Below are 21,552 nucleotides of genomic sequence, written 5' to 3' on the forward strand. Positions count from 1 at the left end.
TCAAAAACGTATCCCTGTATGATGACCACTTAAGGTAGTCACCTTCAAAATTTGGCAAGTTAATAGCGGGTAGTTTCAAAGAACTGACACTGCCTGATGGATTCGAGCCCAAAGGCTGCGGAAGCTGGGTGTACCTCTTCATTGAACCCTTGATAGTGGATTCAAGGATTCAACAAAGTCCCACGAATCCTCGAATTCTGCCCTGTCCTTACTATGATCTGCTGATTCGTCTTCAATTTCCAGCCGTGCTTGAGACGACTTAAAATCAGTCTGAATCCGAGTCAATCGACTTAATTTTGATTCCAACATTTCGATGCTGGCACTGTCTGCAGACAGCACAAAGCTCGCTAAGCGCGCGAGAGCGGCCTTTGCTACACCTCTCTGCTTGACTAATTTTGTTTTCTCTAAGGGCTCCATTTTAGGACCAGGAAGATGATAGCAGGAAGCCAACAGTTGCACTTACCACGCTGCAGCGGCGTCACGGGCACTGGCAGCTGGCGTGGCATGCGCTGCAGTCTCCGACGGCGCGAAGTTTCGGTGGGAGCAGGACGTGACGTCAGCGATGATGCTGGCACCGACGCGTTTCTGTGCCTCTCGCGTTTGAATTAGAGACACATTAAATGTTCACAAATATGTCCCCGATCGCCGTTGTTAAGGCTGTTATTGTCGAAGTCCCGAACAGGCCTTGGAACACTCGATAGCAGTCAACAACGAAACCGATAACGTGTGCAGCTCACACGTGGGTTTTTAGAAGTTCACAAATACCGGAACATAAATCCGCGCGAACGTACATTCCGCGTGGTCACTATCCGGCCCGGAGGACCAAAAAATGTGCGCGCGGGCTCTTCTTCCCTTGGTGGCACATTTGAGTGTGAATGTATAGTACGAGAGGACTTACTGTCCTCCCCTTGTTTCCACTCACAATAACTAGACGGAACAAGTTGTATGGTATAAGTGTTTATTACATTAAACGTTACAACTTGCACAGGCAGCGCGCCAACTGCGGCTCCTGGCTTAGCTGGGAGACATACACGCCCGTCCGCTACGGGGTCTCACAGCTACCTGCTCGGCCGTTACAACGGCTAATCCTACCTACGCGCACAAAGAACCTGGGAGGTCCACTTCCGCACGTAGGGTGCAAATTCTTCCAACAGGGAGCAGACTATACTGGACAGTCTGACCTGTCCAGTTTGAAGCTGCCACTAGATGGCAGTTGGAGTGAGTAGCAGAGTCCAAACACAGTTGTTTTGTATGAAAACAGGGCTATTTCAAATGATTGAAGCGATTTCATAAATTCACTGTAGCGCCATTCATTGACATATGGTCATGACACACTACAGATACGTAGAAAAACTCATAAAGTTTTGTTCGGCTGAAGCCGCACTTCAGGTTTCTGCCGCCAGTGAGACAAAATGGCGACAGGAGCCGAGAAAGCGTATGTCGTGCTTGAAATGCACTCACATCAGTCAGTCATAACAGTGCAACGACACTTCAGGACGAAGTTCAACAAAGATCCACCAACTGCTAACTCCATTCGGCGATGGTATGCGCAGTTTAAAGCTTCTGGATGCCTCTGTAAGGGGAAATCAATGGGTCGGCCTGCAGTGAGCGAAGAAACGGTTGAACGCGTGCAGGCAAGTTTCACGCGTAGCCCGCGAAAGTCGGCGAATAAAGCAAGCAGGGAGCTAAACGTACCACAGCCGACAGTTTGGATAATCTTACAGAAAAGGCTAAAGCAGAAGCCTTACATTTACAATTGCTACAAGCCCTGACACCCAATGACAAAGTCAAACGCTTTGAATTTTCGGCGCGGTTGCAACAGCTCATGGAAGAGGATGCATTCAGTGCGAAACTTGTTTTCAGTGATGAAGCAACATTTTTTCTTAATGGTGAAGTGAACAGACACAATGTGCGAATCTGGGCGGTAGAGAATCCTCACGCATTCGTGCAGTAAATTCGCAATTCACCAAAAGTTAACGTGTTTTGTGCAATCTCACGGTTTAAAGTTTACGGCCCTTTTTTCTTCTGCGAAAAAAACGTTACAGGACACGTGTATCTGGACATGCTGGAAAATTGGCTCATGCCACAACTAGAGACCGACAGCGCCGACTTCATCTTTCAACAGGATGGTGCTCCACCACACTTCCATCATGATGTTCGGCATTTCTTAAACAGGAGACTGGAAAACCGATGGATCGGTCGTAGTGGAGATCATGATCAGCAATTCATGTCATGGCCTCCACGCTCTCCCGACTTAACCCCATGTGATTTCTTTCTGTGGGGTTATGTGAAAGATTCAGTGTTTGAACCTCCTCTACCAAGAAACGTGCCAGAACTGCGAGCTCGCATCAACGATGCTTTCGAACTCATTGATGGGGACATGCTGCGCCGAGTGTGGGAGGAACTTGATTATTGGCTTGATGTCTGCCGAATCACTAAAGGGGCACATATCGAACATTTGTGAATGCCTAAAAAAAGTTTTTAAGTTTTTGTAAGTGTGTGCAAAGCAGTGTGAAAATATCTCAAATAATAAAGTTATTGTAGAGCTGTGAAATCGCTTCAATCATTTGTAATAACCCTGTAAGTGTCCAGTGTCTTCTCACACAATGCACATGTGTGGGCTACGCACTGCGACAGTAATGATCTCGACTGCTCAATGCAGAAGACGCAGGTAGCCTGGAAATCTTCACACAACTGAAAGCGGCGAAGTAACAAAGTACACATTCTTACGCAGTAGTAAGTTCGAGAGAGAGAGAGAGAGGTATTTGCACTAAGCATCGATGCACTAAATCTGGTGCAACTAAAAATGTCAGAGAAAATCAGTTCCTGAAATAGGCCCAGCCACTTCAGCAATGACGTAGGGTGGAAGTTGTCATCTTACTTCAAAGCTAGTGTTTTCTGCCCATATGTTCAAATTGCAGAATTGTTGGCAGCTCTGATAAAAGAAACGTCTTCATTCTTGCCAGAATCATTCGGCACTTCTGGATAAACGCTGATTTCTGAACCAGTATCGGCAAGGAAATGTGCACCACACTTTCTGTCTTTGATAAATAACTGAGTGGAGTCTATAACAGCTTTTAGGCACTTTGAAAAATCCTGACAAGTGCACATGCCTACTAGCATCCATCATTCCCAGTTGGGTATGTGCAGGGGCTTGTGCACTGTCACGCTCCATCAACAAACGCCTGTGGTACTAATACCAGTTTCCACGTCCCTAGTTGCTCTTGCTTCGAACGCAGTCATTGTTGGTACCGGTATGCCTCTTAAGGCTAGTTCATCAAGTTCCCCATAGATGGCTCTGCCTGTGGGCCCTGCGTGTGTGCTGCCGCAATGCACGTACTGGGGCTCCCTGTTGTAACTGTGGACACAGTGCGCAGCCTGGGGCCTCCTATCGTAACCTAATTCACAGTGGCACAGATTGTAGTACCCATGCATGCTGCAATCGTGACCACATCCACTTAGAATCCCCATTCGTCGAGAGAGAGAACCATAAAAGCACATAGAATGGCCGTCACGTTTTGTGGCAGTCGTCGAAGCCAGAAAAAAATTTAAGGCTGTTCTGATAGCAGTTCATTACCCGACATAGCACGTAACAATCGAAGCACTTGGGATGGGGAATCAACGGCAGACACTTCACTCTCAATAACTTTTTTATAATCTTGATTCTGGCGGCAGCAGAAAACGCTGGAGTAAAGCTGCTTTAAACACAGCATAAGATTGTCAATGTAAAACATCGTCCAACTGTTCAATCACATTTAACCCCAACTGTAAGATAATCAATGTAAAATGCTCCGTATCAAGTAATCGAAAAATGGGCTCCACTTTTGTTAACCAACGTTGCGCCATAGTACGCCCCAGGAAGGTGGTATTTTTCTGTTGCAGTTCTTGTGGCCGTTGCTTGAGCCTGTGCTGAAAGTCGGAACAGTTGTGTTGCTGGCAGATAGCGATTTGTGGCACTTCGTCTTCACAGTCGTTGTGTTGGGATCCATTGTGTTACGCGTCTGGTTGAAGAAAATGTTCCATGTTGTTCAGTACGAGGTCACCACTTTGGGTGAATTCTGCATCCAATTGCAATACACAGGACAATGATAGTACTCATCCACCGCACACAACAGAAATCTCGGCATAGTAAGAACATAAAACGTAAGTAATATTGCCAAATACAAAGGTGAATCTTGTTTTTATAGCACAGCTACTCATGAATCAATGATTGCAAAAAAAAAAAAAAAATGGTTTAAATGGCTCTGAGCACTATGGGACTTAACATCTGTGGTCATCAGTCCCCTAGAGCCTAGAACTACTTAAACCTAACTAACCTAAAGACATCACACACATCCATGCCCGAGGCAGGATTCGAACCTGCGACCGTAGCGGTCACGCGGTTCCAGACTGAAGCGCCTAGAACCGCACGGCCACTCCGGCCGGCTCAATGATTGCACTCGCGCCATATCGATTGTCCATATTTGCCCGCCACAACGTCATCTCTGTATTGGTGCGGTCTTGGCAGGCTGCATTTAGAATGATCTTGTTCTTCAAGAGCACAGCAAACAAAATCAGTTATCTGAACCTGTCTTTACTTTCACGTAATCTATAAATAACAAAAGGAATAATATTTAAGGACAAAGCCGCTTCTATTTGTAAGCAATTTCCCTTTCGTTTGCTGACAGTCTTAAATCATGATTTGAATGTCGCATGTTCAAATGACACTACTGGTTTCCACTGCCGAAAACATGTTTTTGGTAGCTGTGTACGCCACTGTTTTCTCTAGTTACAAGAACTTTGTGATTTTTAGCGAATTTTTGGAGGCCACTCTAGGATTTTTACGTTTGAATTCTAGGTAAATGAAATCCTAATACTGTATCAAAGTCATGGTTCTCGGAGAAACGTGGACATGATGACGTGGTGTTTGCTTATTGGCACTGGAACGTATCTAATTGATGCTATAGTTGACGACGCTGTTCGCATCGAAGTGTAGATGGTATTGCTAAATGATGGAAACGGACTGGTTCTTCGGCAACGCTTAGTACCTGTATAGACCGGTGCACAATTCTCAAACTATACCCACAGAACACCAATATATACCGCAGTCAGTTAAATAACCGCAGAGTTTACCTTCAAAATTCCAAAGATTCATATAATTGTGTGTACTGTGTACACTTTACAGAGAAGTCTGGTTGTTGTCATGTGTGAAGTTATTATTGGTTTTTCATATTGAAGCTTCTAATGATGCATATTTTTTGTTTCACGTTTTTGACAGATGTAATGTCAGCATCTGCCTCGGACTCGTCATGCAGTCAATTTGAACAGAATTCTTTCTGTGATTTGACGTGAGGTTTCAAATAATGCAGGACATTACAATATTTGTTTGTAGGCCATCATATAAACAAATATGAACTCGATAAGTATTGATATTGATGGAACGGTGTCCGATTTTAGGACATCTAAATCTGACAGTTCCTGCCTGAAAATAAATTCCGTGAACAGTGCTGGCTATCTATATAATTGCTGCTTGCTACTGATCACTGTAATTGTTTTAAGCATAATTCTATTTGAATTCAAAGAATATGTTAGAGCATTGCTAATGTGGGTTGAGTCACAAGATCAAGTTGTTATATACTTAATTTTTACTGTGCTGTTCGTTCTAGTTTCCTTCCCATTCACTTGGGGGTACACAGTTCTTGTTTTCGCTACAGGTTACGTTTTCGGAATAATTAGAGGGCTAGTAACAGTTTTATTCGCAGCAAACATTGGTGTAGTTGTCGCACATTTTGGAGTTAGACTTGTACACTATAAATTTCCATTAACAAAGCTTATCCAGAATGACAAAATTCAAGCTGTGCTCTCTGTGATATCGGGATCTAAAGCATTTAGAGTTGCAGCCTTTTCTCGCTTGACCCCAGTGCCTTTCGGAGTACAGAATTTAATATTTGCAGTGAGTGTACACTTTAAGCCACTCATTCAAAATAGATTAGGGTGTTTATAGAAATGTTATCTGAAGTTTTACTTAATTTTATTTCTGTAGGTCAGCAATATTAATACGAGAATATATTTCATAGCATCTTTTATTGGTATGATACCAGCCCAAGTCATAAATGTGTATCTGGGAAGCTCATTGAGATCAATGGAGGAAGTTTTGTCCCACAAATCAACAGCCACCACAGCTATCATTGTGTTTTTTCAAGTATGTATGAATTTTAATCAGTACTTACCATGTAATACAAAGAAAAATATATTGTAGAGTGCTCTTTAGAGTTCAGCATTTTCTTTTTGCCACTGCTGCTGAGACAGTTCAATAACATTGTTGTCACTTTTGTTAAAATTGGGTAAGATGACTCTGAGGACAAATTGTAGCTCTCTTGGCTCTTGTAAGATATTTGTGGAAGTAAAGAAATTATGCATGACTTGTCAGAAATAACAAACCACAATCTCAAAATTATTGTGACTTGTATAGTTATAGCTATCAGTTATGATCAGGGATTAATCGCCTCTACTATGCACACAAATATCACAGTACAGTTATTGAGGAGCTCTTCCTATTTAAAGTGACTGTTCAATTATTGAAAAACGGTCTGCATCAAAGTTGTAGAATGTGATGTGATCTGGTTCACTTTGATGCCTGCTATTGCAATGATCCACTGGATTAAAGCCCATGTCACATTTATTGTGTTATCTCAGATTACAGTATCTGAATTTGGCACAAAGTTGTTGGTTCATTGAACACATGTAAGTGTAAAAAAGATATTCACACAAAATATGTTGCATTCTGTAAAATACTGAACTGGAAACCTGTTCAAAAAATCATTTTCTAGTAACAAAATTTATTCATTGGGTATTTGTAAACTAGTAGTAGGACAGCTGATGAATTGTAAGGGGAGATAATACATATCAAATCAGCAAAAGGGGGGGGGGGTGTTAACTTCTTAGCCTCAGATGTTATTGAATTTAACATATGTTACAATTTAGGATGAAGATAGAAGTACGTATTTGTTTGTTTTGTGTAAAAGTATTCCTGACCCAAGATACAAGCTGCAGAGGATGATGTTGCAAGTACCTTTTCGAACCTGCAATTTTTGGGAAAAACTTTAAGAAAAACTAACAGTCCCAAAAATTACCATATTAGACAAGTTTCTACTACCACAATATTGCTTACCAGTCTCATGAAATCAAAACCTAGTTTTATTTGACATAGAATTTTATTTGATTCTGAAACATGCAAGAAAGCTCCAAAAACTTACAGATTCCAAAACATATAACTTCCATAGACTCTGCTTAGACCTCTAATGAGCTATTTGCTGAACTAAAAATGCGTTGTTTTGCATCAGTATTCTCTTTTGATATTTAGTGATGCCATCCAGTTAAAGTGCACTTACAATGTTCACAAGTTTTCTGCTACTTGCTGATGTTGGCAGTTCGTTTCAGTTAGTCATAGGCAATTGGGCAATGGTATACCAGGGTCAATGGAGGTGTCCGATCCCACCTGTCAGCTTTGACCCGTGACGTAAGGGTGTCGTGGTGTGTGATGTCATGATGGTGCAGAGTTTAGTTTATGAATGTGTTGTTTGTAGATGTTGTCTTGTTGCGATTAGGGATATCCTCTGGTGGTGTGTGTAAGGTCCGTGTGTTATGTGGTGTATTGGGTTCATTTGGGGTGTCGGTGCATGAAGTGTGCATTTATCGGTCGTGACTGTTATAGAAGAACGGAAATTATTTTCAATGAGTTAAGAATTAATTTTCCATTGTTGTTATGCAAGAATCTAAGAGTACAGTTTAAATTTTATGAAATATTCTGTTGTATATGGCAACATTTTACACAATATATTCCATTATATTGCTGTGTGATTCCATATTCCACATCATTCATGACTTTTATCTAAAACTTATTTTCTCATTAGTTCCTCCATGTTTTATAATCACTAAATGTCTTCACTTGCTATCAGTCATAGCACAAACAGTTATCAATTACAACACAAAAGCCGCTGACACTGTAAATGCACTTACCATGCCTTAGCAACTGAGGCAGTCACAGTATTTCAAAATTACAAACTGGAAGTGAACACTGATGGTAGTGTTGCTGTCTTGCAACTGGAAACCTATATCCAGCAGTGAGTCCATGTGGCAGCATAAAATTAACAATGATTTCATTTCATAACTGACGTCTGTAATTGCTGCAGTCAACTAGTCAGTCATCCACACAGGTCACAATATCCCTTCGTGAATCTTAATATTCTTTTTCATTATCTAAACTATGGGCTGAACAAATGAAATTTCTTCTTTCTTGTTATTTAAAGTTAGTGGAATATAAGTTCGCCCATCACTTTGAGTCCAGGAATGGGTCTTCTCCATTCCTTTCACAGGGGCTTTTTGGATGGACCATTCTTCTCTTTTCTGCTGGTGGAATTCTTCAATTTCCACTTCGCAAACAGCATGAGGGCTATAGATGAGTGTGATTTCACCACTCTTGAAAAATCGTCAGTATTCTGAATTTCAACTGTACTTGGGCAGGGAAGATAATGTTTTGTAGCATGGTGCTTCAGTAGGCCTCCTACGCCATAGCAAGGCCTCTTCCCCTCCCAGTAGCAGTTGATACCCACTCCATTGGCACAAGCAGTTCAGTCTTCAGACAGATGGTAATGATTTTTGAAGTGACTAGGGCCAACATCGGAAGTATTGGTGATCTTTTCTGCCTGTGATTGCACTTATGAATTTTGCACATTGTCAACAATGTATGTGCTGAATCATGTCCTGCATCATCACTTATACTGCAGCTCTTATAGTATTGTTCTTCATATCACTTTTGTAAAAATTGGAACTTGCTCATTACTCCAACGATATCCTTGTACTTCTTGTGGCAGGATCACAGACAAGTTCTCAGCAAAATCACAGTGAAGTTCTAACTGTACATGTCCCTTCACTTGAGCAATGTATTGTTGCACTTTTTTTAAATGTCGGTGTGTTACTGCTTTCACTGCCCATTTCATAAGTTCATCATTGAAAATGTTAGTGGCAATAGTTCTGATGGTTAGTTTATTTTCCTCCCATGTAGCATATATGTAACTTCTGAAAAGTCTTCTGGTACGTTTTTCAGACCAAGTGCCTGTAAAGAGAGTTATCCTTTTCCAGGGCAATCACTTCATTGATGAAGCAAACATGTCTCTAGCTTTGCATTACAAATTACTAATGACTTCACACATCTCACCAAGGTGTCATATATCATGTATTCAAGTAATTTCTTCGAATTCACTGCACAAAGCTCAAAATTTGCACAATACACACATAAGTAGACATCTTTAGGTGGATGTGGAACCACCTACTTTGGCTGTAATGCATAAAATTTTGCTTTTCCAATGTGTAATGTTGTATATTCCTTCCTGTATAAGGCAAAAGTTTCTTAAATACAGTGAGTCATGTATGTTTTCACTTTCACAACTTTTTCTCCTTCAACAGTTATTGGTTCTTTTTTTGTTGGCATTCTGCCAAGAACAGCCCCACCTATCCTCCAGATAAAATTACTGTGCTGTTTGAACATATGCTTCTTTTACAGAATGATGATAATAGGGATCTGGTATCCAAACCAACCTTTTACAAATCTCATTTCTTGTTTTGTCCACCACATATTTTGATGTTGATGGAATGTGATGAAAACAGTTTTCTTTTAAAAAGACTTTGGGATAATAGAACTTGTACAGTTTCATTGTAGGATGCAATCAATTCAACAGCTGAATTGATGTTTGAAAAACTTCCTAGCAATTGTGCAAGCTTCCTTTGGTTCATTTTCTTATCAAGATGGGATTTCTACTTTGAAGAGTAAGATTAGTTTAGTTTTGGTGTACTCCCTCACAGCTTCAGTTACTTCTCTGCGTAGAGCGTATGACTTGACCACACTGACCACAGTTTCATAATAGTGCTCCCACACACCTCTTCAGGTGTCCGACTCAGGAAATGTAATTCTTCCTCTGTGGATGCAGTGTCTGCTGCATCTGCACCATGATCTCACCTTGTACAGTTGCTGCCATTGTTAGTATTCTATCATAGCATTTAGAATGCATAAAGTCATCACAAAAAACATCTTGACTTTGAAACAGAGTCTTGAAATGAGGATCCTTATTCCCAGCCTGTAGAGAGTCTGTGGTTGGTTGGCTTTTTTTCACTCTTTTATTCAAATAGTCAGCACATTTAACTCTCCTTTGGCCCCCAGTCAGAAGACATTTCAGACACAGTGCTTTCCACAAAACATTACAACTCGATTAGTCAGCAGAATCCTCACAAAGGCATACAGTCTTATTTGGATCTTCTCAGGTTTTGGTTGGTTGGTTTGGAGAATAAGACGACTAAACTCCTAGGTTATCAGTCTCGTCTCATATTTTCTACAATGCTCTCCAATATGGAAATTAGTTTTGAAAATTAGTTTTGAACAAGTGCAATACAGAAACCAGAATTAAACAACTTCAGCAGATCAATTGGCAAGAAAAAACTGCAGCAAAGAAGTTAGAAATAAACAGCAACAACAAAGAAATTAGTAATAAACAACTACAGTAAAGAAATTAGCCATGGAACATTTCTTATAAAACCTGTTTTCAGGGAGTGTAGTACTGTGTAGTGCTAATCAAATGTAAAAATAAAAACAAAATTTTGGGGAGAGGCATTTTTTTGGGAGAAGCGCCGTAATGTAGACCGGACAGATGTCCACTGGGCAGGACATTCATAATTGTGCATTTGCCCAAAGCAGTTTTAAATGCCCAAAATCTGAGCATCTATTTTAAAAAGCACTTTCTGAAGTTTTTACTGCTAAAATTTATGATTTACCAGTTAAAATAAGGTATGTGACGATACTTTCACTTTTGAAAGTTAGTAAATGTTTGCACTTAAAACTACATATATCATTAATTGCCTTTATTGCTTAAGAATGAAAAGAAAGAATAAGGAACCATATTTTCTTACTTGCATTCCAACTTGCTGTCCCAAGGAAGGACGCATGTTGCAGTCAGCTGCTTTATCATTTCTACTGTCCATTTTTCTTTTTACCATTTCTGCTGTTCATTTGTCTCTCTCTCTCTCACACACACACACACACACACACACACACACACAGAGTGTTGAATGTTGAACAGCTGTGTCTGATAAGAAAAAAAATAAATAAATAATAATAATAATAATAATTAATCTTTTTGCAGTGTTGCACACTTCTTAGTCCATGTCAGATTTCTGAATATTATTGAAGAATGATTGTTGATAACAAAATTATTACTGAACATATTAAACTGCTGGCATGTGTTTCCTGATGATAAATGTATTCGTAAACATTAAATTGTTTTCAGTGAAAAACCAAAAAATAAATGAATAAATTGCCTTATAGTCAGATGTAGTGACATTAGAGCCAGACTATAGTTTTCTGATCTGCTCCTTTCCTTATCTACTCTTGTATGACTGCACTGCTGTGAAGATAAAATGAGAACAGTAACAAAAAATATTTAATAACAAAAAATCGAAGCCCGAGACACTGCATTGCCTCTGGCAAAGAATAATTTCCCTCACATTGTTCCACTTGGGTGCGTAGCTCACCTATTAAACTTGTGCTCAGGAATTTTAGTCCATCAAACAGTCAAAACTTTCATGGCAAATTTAGTAGAGGTTGTCAAAACAGAAAAATACAGCCACATTTTACAAGCAGTGTTTGATGAAATATCAGATGAAAAAATTTCAAAGATATGATTTCACTGAAATTTCTACGAAAGACAAGATAGGGAGCCATACATTTTGTCTTGAAAGTTTGGAATCAAATAAAGTTGTCTTACAAACCTTAGTTGTAAAGGAAAAGGCGCAGTCATACTTGCAGCCTGAAATAATAAGAGTTGTGGATGATGATGATCTCTGGGTGAGAGTTGAGAAAAAGAACTCATGAATGATATCATTTATTGATTAAAGCTGTAGAGTTAAATGAGCCTCAAGTTCTCAAAATATTCACAAACTTCAATATGTTGGTAGAAGTTCTCATTGGGAAACTACCGTTCTTTCCACTGCAATCTGCAGAAGAAAGGTCAATCTTATCTAAATTCCAAGCTAGGAAGAAATTCGTTGTTTCTTCTTGATCCAGCAGTACAAGATAGTAACCTGAAGCCTATTGAGATGTTGTTGTTGTGGTCTTCAGTTCTGAGACTGGTTTGATGCAGCTCTCCATGCTACTCTATCCTGTGCAAGCTTCTTCATCTCCCAGTACCTACTGCAGCCTACATCCTTCTGAATCTGCTTAGTGTATTCATCTCTTGGTCTCCCTCTACGATTTTTACCCTCCACACTGCCCTCCAGTACTAAATTGGTGATCCCTTGATGCCTCAGAGCACGTCCTACCAACCGATCCCTTCTTCTAGTCATATTGTGCCACAAACTCCTCCCCAATTCTATTCAATACCTCCTCATTAGTTATGCGATCTACCCATCCAATCTTCAGCATTCTTCTCTAGCACCACATTTCGAAAGCTTCTATTCTTTTCTTGCCTAAACTATTTATCGTCCATGTTTCACTTCCATACATGGCTACACTCCATACAAATACTTTCAGAAATGACTTCCTGACACTTAAATCTATACTTGATGTTAACAAATGTCTCTTCTTCAGAAACGCTTTCCTTGCCATTGCCAATCTACGTTTTATATCCTCTCTACTTCGACCATCATCAGTTATTTTGCTCCCCAAATAGCAAAACTCCTTTACTACTTTAAGTGTCTCATTTCCTAATTTAATTCCCTCAGCATCACCTGATTTTATTCGACTACATTCCATTATCCTCATTTTGCATTTGTTGATGTTCATCTTATATCCTCCTTTCAAGGCACTGTCCATTCCATTCAACTGCTCTCCCAAGTCCTTTCCTGTCTCTGACAGAATTACAATGTTATCGGCGAACCTCAAAGTTTTTCCAGAATGAGATTTTCACCCTGCAGCGGAGTGTGCGCTGATATGAAACTTCCTGGCAGATTAAAACTGGCTGGTAGAGCACTTGCCCGCGAAAGGCAAAGGTCCCGAGTTCGAGTCTCGGTCGGGCACACAGTTTTAATCTGCCAGGAAGTCTCAAAGTTTTTATTTCTTCTCCATGGATTTTAATACCTACTCTGAACTTTTCTTTTGTTTCCTTTACAGCTTGCTCGATATACTGATTGAATAGCATCGGGGAGAGGCTACAACCCTGTCTCACTCCCTTGCCCAACCACTGCTTCCTTTTCATGCCCCTCAACTCTTGTAACTGCCATCTGCTTTCTGTACAAATTGTAAATAGTCTCTCGCTCCCTGTATTTTACCCCTGCCACCTTCAGAATTTGAAAGAGAGTATTCCAGTCAACATTGTCAAAAGCTTTCTCTAAGTCTACAAATGCTAGAAACGTAGGTTTGCCTTTCCTTAATCTTTCTTCTAAGATAAGTCGTAGGGTCAGTATTGCCTCACGTGTTCCATCATTTATACGGAATCCAAACTGATCTTCCCCGAGATGGGCTTCTACCTGTTATTCCATTCTTCTGTAAAGAATTCATGTTAGTATTTTGCAGCTGTGGCTTATTAAACTGATAGTTCGGTAATTTTCACATCTGTCAACACCTGCTTTCTTCGGGATTGGAATTATTATATTCTTCTTGAAGTCTGAGGGAATGTCGCCTGTCCCATACATCTTGCTCACCAGTTGGTAGAGTTTTGTCAGGACTGGCTCTCCGAAGGCTGTCAGTAGTTCTAATGGAATGTTGTCTACTCCCGGGGTCTTGTTTCAACTTAGGTCGTACAGTGCTCTGCCAAACTCTTCGCGCAGTATCATATCTCCCATTTCATCTTCATCTACATCCTCTTCGATTTCCATAATATTGTCCTCAAGAACATCGCCCCTGTATAGACCCTCTATATACTCCTTCCACCTTTCTGCTTTCCCTTTTTTGCTTAGAACTGGGTTTCCATCTGAGCTCTTGATATTCATGCAAGTGGTTCTCTTTTCTCCAAAGGTCTCTTTAATTTTCCTGTAGGCACCCTCGTGAGATAAGCCTCTACATCCTTACATTTGTCCTCTAGCCATCCCTGCTTAGCAATTTTGCACTTGCTGTCGATCTCATTTTTGAGACGTTTGTATTCCTTTTTGCCTGCTTCACTTACTGCATTTTTATGTTTTCTCCTTTCATCAATTAAATTCAGTATCTCTTCCGTTACCCAAGGATTTCTACTAGCCCTCGTCTTTTTACCTACTTGATCCTCTGCTGCCTTCACTATTTCATTCCTCAAAGCTACCCATTCTTCTTCTACTGTATTTCTTTCCCCCATTCCTGTCAATTGTTCCCTTATGCTCTCCCTGAAACTCTGTACAACCTTTGGTTCTTTCAGTTTATCCATGTCCCATCTCCTTAAATTCCCACCTTTTTGCAGTTTCTTCAGTTTTAATCTACAGGTAATAACCAATAGATTGTGGTCAGAGTCCACATCTGCCCCTGGAAATGTCTTACAATTTAAAATCTGGTTCCTAAATCTCTGTCTTACCATTATATAATCTATTTGAAACCTTCTAGTATCTCCAGGATTCTTCCATGGATACAACCTTTTCTTATGATTCTTGAACCAAGTGTTAGCTATGATTAAGTTATGCTCTGTGCAAAATTCTACCAGGCGGCTTCCTCTTTCATTTCTTAGCCCCAATCCATATTCACCTACTACGTTTCCTTCTCTTCCTTTTCCTACTGTCGAATTCCAGTCACCCATGACTATTAAATTTTCATCTCCCTTCACTACCTGAATAATTTCTTTTATCTCATCATACATTTCATCAGTTTCTTCATCATCTGCAGAGGGCATATAAACTTGTACTACTGTAGTAGGTGTGGGCTTCGTGTCTATCTTGGCCACAATAATGCGTTCACTATGCTGTTTTTAGTAGCTTACCCGCACTCCTATTTTTTTATTCATTATTAAACCTACTCCTGCATTACCCCTATTTGATTTTGTATTTATAACCCTGTATTCACCTGACCAAAAGTCTTGTTCCTCCTGCCACTGAACTTCACTAATTCCCACTATATCTAACTTTAACCTATCCATTTCCCTTTTTAAATTTTCTAACCTACCTGCCCAATTAAGGTATCTGACATTCCACACTCTGAACGCCAGTTTTCTTTCTCCTGATAACGACGTCCTCTTGAGTAGTCCCCGCCCGGAGATCTGAATGGGGGACTATTTTACCTCCGGAATTTTGACCCAAGAGGATGCCATCATCATTTAATGATACAGTAAAGCTGCATGCCCTCGGGAAAAATTACGGCTTTAGTTTCCCCTTGCTTTCTGCCTTTCGCAGTACCACAACAGCAAGGCCGTTTTGGTTAGTGTTACAGGGCCAGATCAGTCAATCATCCAGACTGTTGCCCCTGAACTACTGAAAAGGCTGCTGCCCCTCTTCAGGAACCACACGTATTTGGGGCAATAATCTTTGTTTGTGCACAGCAAAGAACACTAAACTAAATTCAAGTTAGAGAGAATTTGACTGATTTTAGGGGAAACAAGGAATTTGGTCCAGACAATGTGTGTGAGTAGGAGTGGGGGAGATAGACAATATCATGTACATCCTTTATTGTAGCTGTGAGGCGTAAGATGAACTTGTGAATTGTTAGAAGTTGTCATAAAAATTCTAGACACACCAGTTACATCTGCTGCTACAGTGTGTTCCTTTAGCACTTTTAGATGGCTTTACAGTATAAAAAAAGAAGCAGACTCTTGTCAGAGAGCTGCAAAACTAACATACATATCCTATCGCTGGAAGTTGATGAATAAAACAGGAGCGTGACCTAATCCTGTTGATGCCAAGGAAAAACTCATATTGAACAGTCCAAACAAAAACAAAATGGAAAGGAACCCAGTAATCAGTGAGGAATCACATTCAGAAGAATCTGAAGCAGAGTCGGAACTCCGTAATTCTACTTCAGCTTATAAAGATCATGAAACTGGCGGTGAACAATGTTTTAATTTTTTGCAGAAGTATAGTATAAGCAAAAGTATTACATATTGGCCAGGTACATAATATAAACTATACTACACTTCAAAAATTACTTTTAAACTTGAGGGTTTTTTTTTTTTATTTTTATTTTTTTTTTTTTTTATGTACTACCTTGTTGAAGATGCAAAAAGTTATGTTGACAGTTCTATTTATTTCCCCTGATAACTCTCTGCATACTCTCAAGTAGCTTTTTCAACTCGTTTAGCTAACCACTGAAGAAGCAGTAGTACAAAAAAACCTGTTCCAAAATATCAGTTTAATTTTTTTTATATATGTTGCTTGTCAATTAATCTTTGAAATGCGTAAATACACAGGCATTTATGACTTTTGGGCATTTGCCCAGGCATTTATCTTGGGCATTTGCCCCAACTTCTAAATGCCCAGGCATTTTATATCACTAAGGAGGGGAATTCTTAAATTAAGGGAAGAAAAAAAAAAAAAAAAAAACACCATAAGGCTACAGCAAAAGCCCTTTTGACACATATTTCCAAACTGAGGATACCATTGTAACCCTAAAGTTATTATCTTTCAAATAAAAAAAATCAATAAAATACCTGGGACTGTTTCAGAGGTGCCATCTTCCGTGGACTATATTTTGGACCAGAATTATTCTTTCTTTCTTTCCTTTTTTATTTTTTTAAATACAAAAGAAAAAACTGGTTTCTTTCTTTATCCTGAATTTTAACTTATATTAAGTTGAATAATACCTGAAACTATGAAGGTAATAATATTTCTAAGTCTTCTTTAATTGATGTGGACTATGCCAGGGGCATTCAAATGAAAACAAGACATGGGAAAAAGTAAGTAAACTCATGTTGAACAATCGCATTTCTGCCAGTTATTCATGTCTTTCTTGCACAATATTTCAACTGTGTGACTCACAGTCTTCTCCAGATGCTAGACAGCACCTGAAGAATACTGCAAGTCATGCAGTTGAAATATCGTGCAAGAAAGATGCAAATAACTGGCAGAAACCGGACTGTGCAACATAACAAAACACCTTACCAGGAAAACATGAAGAATTACAGCAAGTAAACTGTTTGTTACTTCAAAAGTAGTCACCATAACTATTAATATATTTACCACACTGTGAAACAAGACGGTCAGCAGCTTCATGGAAAAATGTTGGCAGTTGCCTGCAGAACCATGATTGTACCCAGATAAGCATCTCTTTGTCTCAAGCAAGTCGACTACCAAGAATGTCTTTCTCCAGAGCTAAAAAAATAAGGAAACATCATGGGAAGATATCGGGACTATGGAGGATGTGTAAAAGCTTCCCAGCAAAACTCCTGCAGTGTAGTTGAGACAATATTGGTAACGTGGTTTTCATTGGAGATTGTTTTGAGTACACTGCAGAAGTCTGACGGGGAAATCCTTATACATTCTCGATCTCTCCCTCTGCAATTTCAATATTTTGGTGACCTGGAGAAAGACATTTGTGGCTGTTGATTTGTTTCAGGCAAAGAGGTGCTTGCATGGGTACAATCACTGTTCCATAGCCAAATACAAACTTTTTCCACTGACCATCTTACCTGTCAGTAGAATAAATGTATTCACAGTTATGGCGATTACTTTTGAAATAATAAACGGTTTACTTAATTCTTCTCATCTGTCTCACTTTCACCTGATTGCCCCTCTTACACACATAAATTTCAGTAATGTATGGGAAGTGGAAATTGATAGATCAAAGATAGGAATGGTTTTGGGGAAAAGTTATTCAGAGGAACTATGTATGCAAAGAAATGAACAGAAGTCATGTCTCCAGTTGATAGTAAAGCAGACATAAATCCAAAGGTTCATTCGACTGTTGCAACACTTTATTTGGTAGGCCTATCATGCTAATTGAAGTAGTATAGTGTGACTTTCATCCAACCCGAAAAGATGCCAGCCTTTTAATAGAGAGGTCTCTGATTTAATATGGATTCTGAACCATGGCGTAATTAGAGGTTTTTTGCATACAAAAATTATCACCAGAGGCAAAATTTACTTAACTGGCAAAATATAGGATCAGCAGGAAATCCCAATTCTTTGTATGATCTCTATATCATAAGTTCCAATAGCACACTGCCCAACCAATGATTACATCAGAAAAAAAGCTGTTCTGTAGCCTGTTTATGTATTGGTTACTGGCAACATTAGCCTTGGTTGTGGAGGTGGTGGCAGCAGCAGCGGCAATGGCAGTGGCGACACCGGTGGCAGTGGTATTCAGTCCAAAAATCGGTTTCACACAGCTCTCCAACCTAGTCTGTCCTTAATAAGCCTTTTCACCTTGCATAATTGCTGCAACCTATAACATTTTTTCCCCTTTTCTTCCCCTCCCCCTCCTCAATTTGAATCAGTGGGCTTACCTCTTCATTAGCCATTCCATTTATCCATTTAAATTTCAGCATCCTTCTTTAGCACCACATTTCATAAGCTTTGATTATCTTCTCGTATACACTGCCTTGTCCATATATAATTTCCATATAAGTTTACACTATGGACTAAGTTAGTTCCATGAATCATTTGCCTGATAAATTGTGATGATGTGGGTTGAGTCATTTCACATTCACACCACAAATTAATTTGTGATTAATTATACAGATGTGAGTTTTTTTCCTACCCCTCACCTTTTGCACTTTACAACAATAGAAATTCTTCTACAGAATAGAAGGGGTTGTCAAAGAGAAACTTTTTTCAGTTTGTTTTCGAGTTTTACTTTGTTGTCTGTTAGGTAGAAAAAATAAAAAAAAAGATTACCCACTTTTCAAACCACACTTAAAAATCAAAACAAATTTGGCTTATCATATGATGGTATAAACTTTAAAGAGCCACGCCTCTCAAAAGTTTGCAGGGAGTAGTACTTACTTGCAGTAATTCACAGGGAATTACATTTAGCCTGTTACACACTAAAAATTGTGGTACATTGCAAACACTGACAGCAGTGAGAATTCCTCCAAATGGAATTGGGCAACTAGAGCCATTTTAATTTTTACAGACTGCCACAACTCATGCTTGTGTCATAAATCAGTTTTTCCATATCACATGAATGTCATCCGAAGTATTTTTTATCTTTCTATGAAATGTAGTGTTTTCATCCAAGAAAGTTACCTTTTGGCTTGATGGCTGGATACTGCCATCTATCTTGCAAACGAAGTGACATAGAAATGAAGAACCTAAAGTACAAAACAGAAACTTTATTAAACTGTCATAAGCATATAAGTACCGTTGTTAATGATTAATCAGATGACCTGAGTCATCATCACTCGATTCCTTGGTGCTACTGTCTTTGTGGAGAGCATCATTCTCTGGCCATTAAGGGCTTATAAACACACCGTTTTTTAAATGCATGATGGACACTTTTATTTGGGACACATTTCCAAGATTGGTCATTCAACCTACTCACTTGAGATAAGTGTGCATGCTTAATGTGTCCTGTAAGCATTAATTACCTATCTTCTTTTGCTTGCGATTGCATGTACATATTTTTAAATTTGTCCCTAAATATTTTATTTAAACAAACATCGAATGACTGTAGAATTGACATCATCCCTCCTGGAATTACAGCCAAGTGGATACTACTCTCTACCAATTTTCTCTTTACAGCTGGAGTAGTATGCCCTGTGTATGACTCCAGTACAAGCACATTGGCAAACTTAGCAAGGCACCAGAAACGACATTCCCATATAGGGTTAATCTACTCTAATACAACGTCCTCTGTGAACCAGCCACTTTTGCTAGAAGTAACCAATAATGTTTTTTGTAAATACCTAGGACTTAAGTAACGTATTGCTTTTAAAAACAGTGAGCGGTGGCAGTTTATGGCCATCCACTGCACGAGCAAGCATGACAGACATGCACTGCTTTTCACCACTCGCAGACAATATCTTGACATTGCTGTTCCCTTTTGCTTCTACCATGTAATTTTTTGTCATATTAAAATACACCAGAGTTTGGTCCGCATTTCCATCTGAGTAAGAAGATATTATTTTCAGTGCACTGTTAAATTATGAAGTGTTAAAATTCAACGAGTTTTTCCTTGTAGTTTTATGTCAGCTTCTGTGCAATTGAGATGCACCTACAAAGAGAAAATCTCCAATATTTCATGAAATGGGCACCCCAATTGCAGCTTCCTTTGGAATTTGTGGTTTTCCGCTGTTTAGCAACTTCATGTGTTTTAACTTGGATAATTTCTGCTCCCATGGGTCAGCACTTCTGTCACCGTTCCCTAACAAAATCATTCAGCACAACTTCTAACACACAGTAGCAGCAGTGTTTTGGGCCATAAACTGTTTTTCTATTGCTGGAACAGGTTAAAAGGTGTTCGTTTTTCTGTCCCCATCATTTCACATTACTCTCATTGATTCCATGTTTTCTCAGTGAGAGAAATCACTTCTTTTTTCGACTTCACAGTAAGTTGGAGGGCGTGGGGGGGTTGGTTGGTGTGCTGGGAGAGTTTCACCCATTGCGTGAAGCACAAATAAACATATGGTTCATATTGTTCATCTGCTATAGTAGTTATCTCTCACGGAAGTAGCAGAGTTTCATAAAAACTCATGTTCAACACCTTATCTGTACTCATGAAAATGAAATTAAATTAAAGCAGTGAAACCACTACTTATTCTTACATCACAAATATTGGCAGCATTTAGAAATGGCTCAATGTACATCAGCGTGTGCCAACAGCTACCGAATGCCTAGGTAGCAGAATTCCTTAACTTCATTGACTTCGTGACCATCAATCCTGATGTTAAGTTTCTCGCTGTTCTCATTTCTACTACTTCTCATTACCTTCGTCTTTCTCCGATTTACTCTCAAACCATACTGTGTACTCACTAGACTGTTCATTCCGTTCAGCAGATCATTTAATTCTTCTTCACTTTCACTCAGGATAGCAATGTGATCAGCGAATCGTATCATTGATAACCTTTCACCTTGTATTTTAATTCCACTCCTGAACCTTTCTTTTATTTCCATCATTGCTTCCTCGATGTACAGATTGAAGAGTAGGGGCAAAAGGCTACAACCTTGTCTTACACCCTTCTTAATACGAGCACTTCGTTCTTGATCGTCCACTCTTATTATTCCCTCTTGGTTGTTGTACATATTGTATATGACCCGTCTCTCCCTATACCTTACCCCTACTTTTTTCAGAATCTCGAACAGCTTGCACCGTTTTATATTGTCGAATGCTTTTTCCAGGTCGACAAATCCTGTGAAAGTGTCTTGATTTTTCTTTAGCCTTGCTTCCATTATTAGCCGTAACGTCAGAATTGCCTCTCTCGTCCCTTTACTTTTCCTAAAGCCAAGCTGATCGTCACCTAGCGCATTCTCAATTTTCTTTTCCATTCTTCTGTATATTATTCTTGTAAGCAGCTTCAATGCATGAGCCGTTAAGCCGATTGTGCGATAATTCTCGCACTTGTCAGCTCTTGCCGTCTTCGGAATTGTGTGGATGATGCTTTTACGAAAGTCAGACGGTATATCGCCAGACTCATATATTCTACACACCAATGTGAATAGTCGTTTTGTTGCCACTTCCCCCAATGATTTTAGAAATTCTGA

At 39.4% G+C, this 21,552-nt stretch overlaps 1 protein-coding gene across 2 annotated transcripts in view; it reads left to right on the top strand.

Moving 5' to 3' along the window:
• Window positions 1-4,886: 4,886 nt before the first annotated feature.
• Window positions 4,887-21,552, top strand: part of LOC126175078 (transmembrane protein 64) — a 39,906-nt gene continuing 23,240 nt past the window's right edge. The window contains exons 1-2 of one of the 2 annotated variants that reach the window (XM_049921608.1): window positions 4,887-5,932; window positions 6,023-6,181. In XM_049921608.1, coding sequence (XP_049777565.1) covers window positions 5,390-5,932; window positions 6,023-6,181 — 702 coding nt within the window. In that variant the 5' untranslated portion in view covers window positions 4,887-5,389. The remainder of the gene's footprint in view (window positions 5,933-6,022; window positions 6,182-21,552) is intronic. The other variant, XM_049921607.1, reaches the window with a different exon arrangement.

This window comes from Schistocerca cancellata, chromosome 3 (genome assembly GCF_023864275.1).
Source record: "Schistocerca cancellata isolate TAMUIC-IGC-003103 chromosome 3, iqSchCanc2.1, whole genome shotgun sequence".
Classification (NCBI taxonomy): domain Eukaryota; kingdom Metazoa; phylum Arthropoda; class Insecta; order Orthoptera; family Acrididae; genus Schistocerca; species Schistocerca cancellata.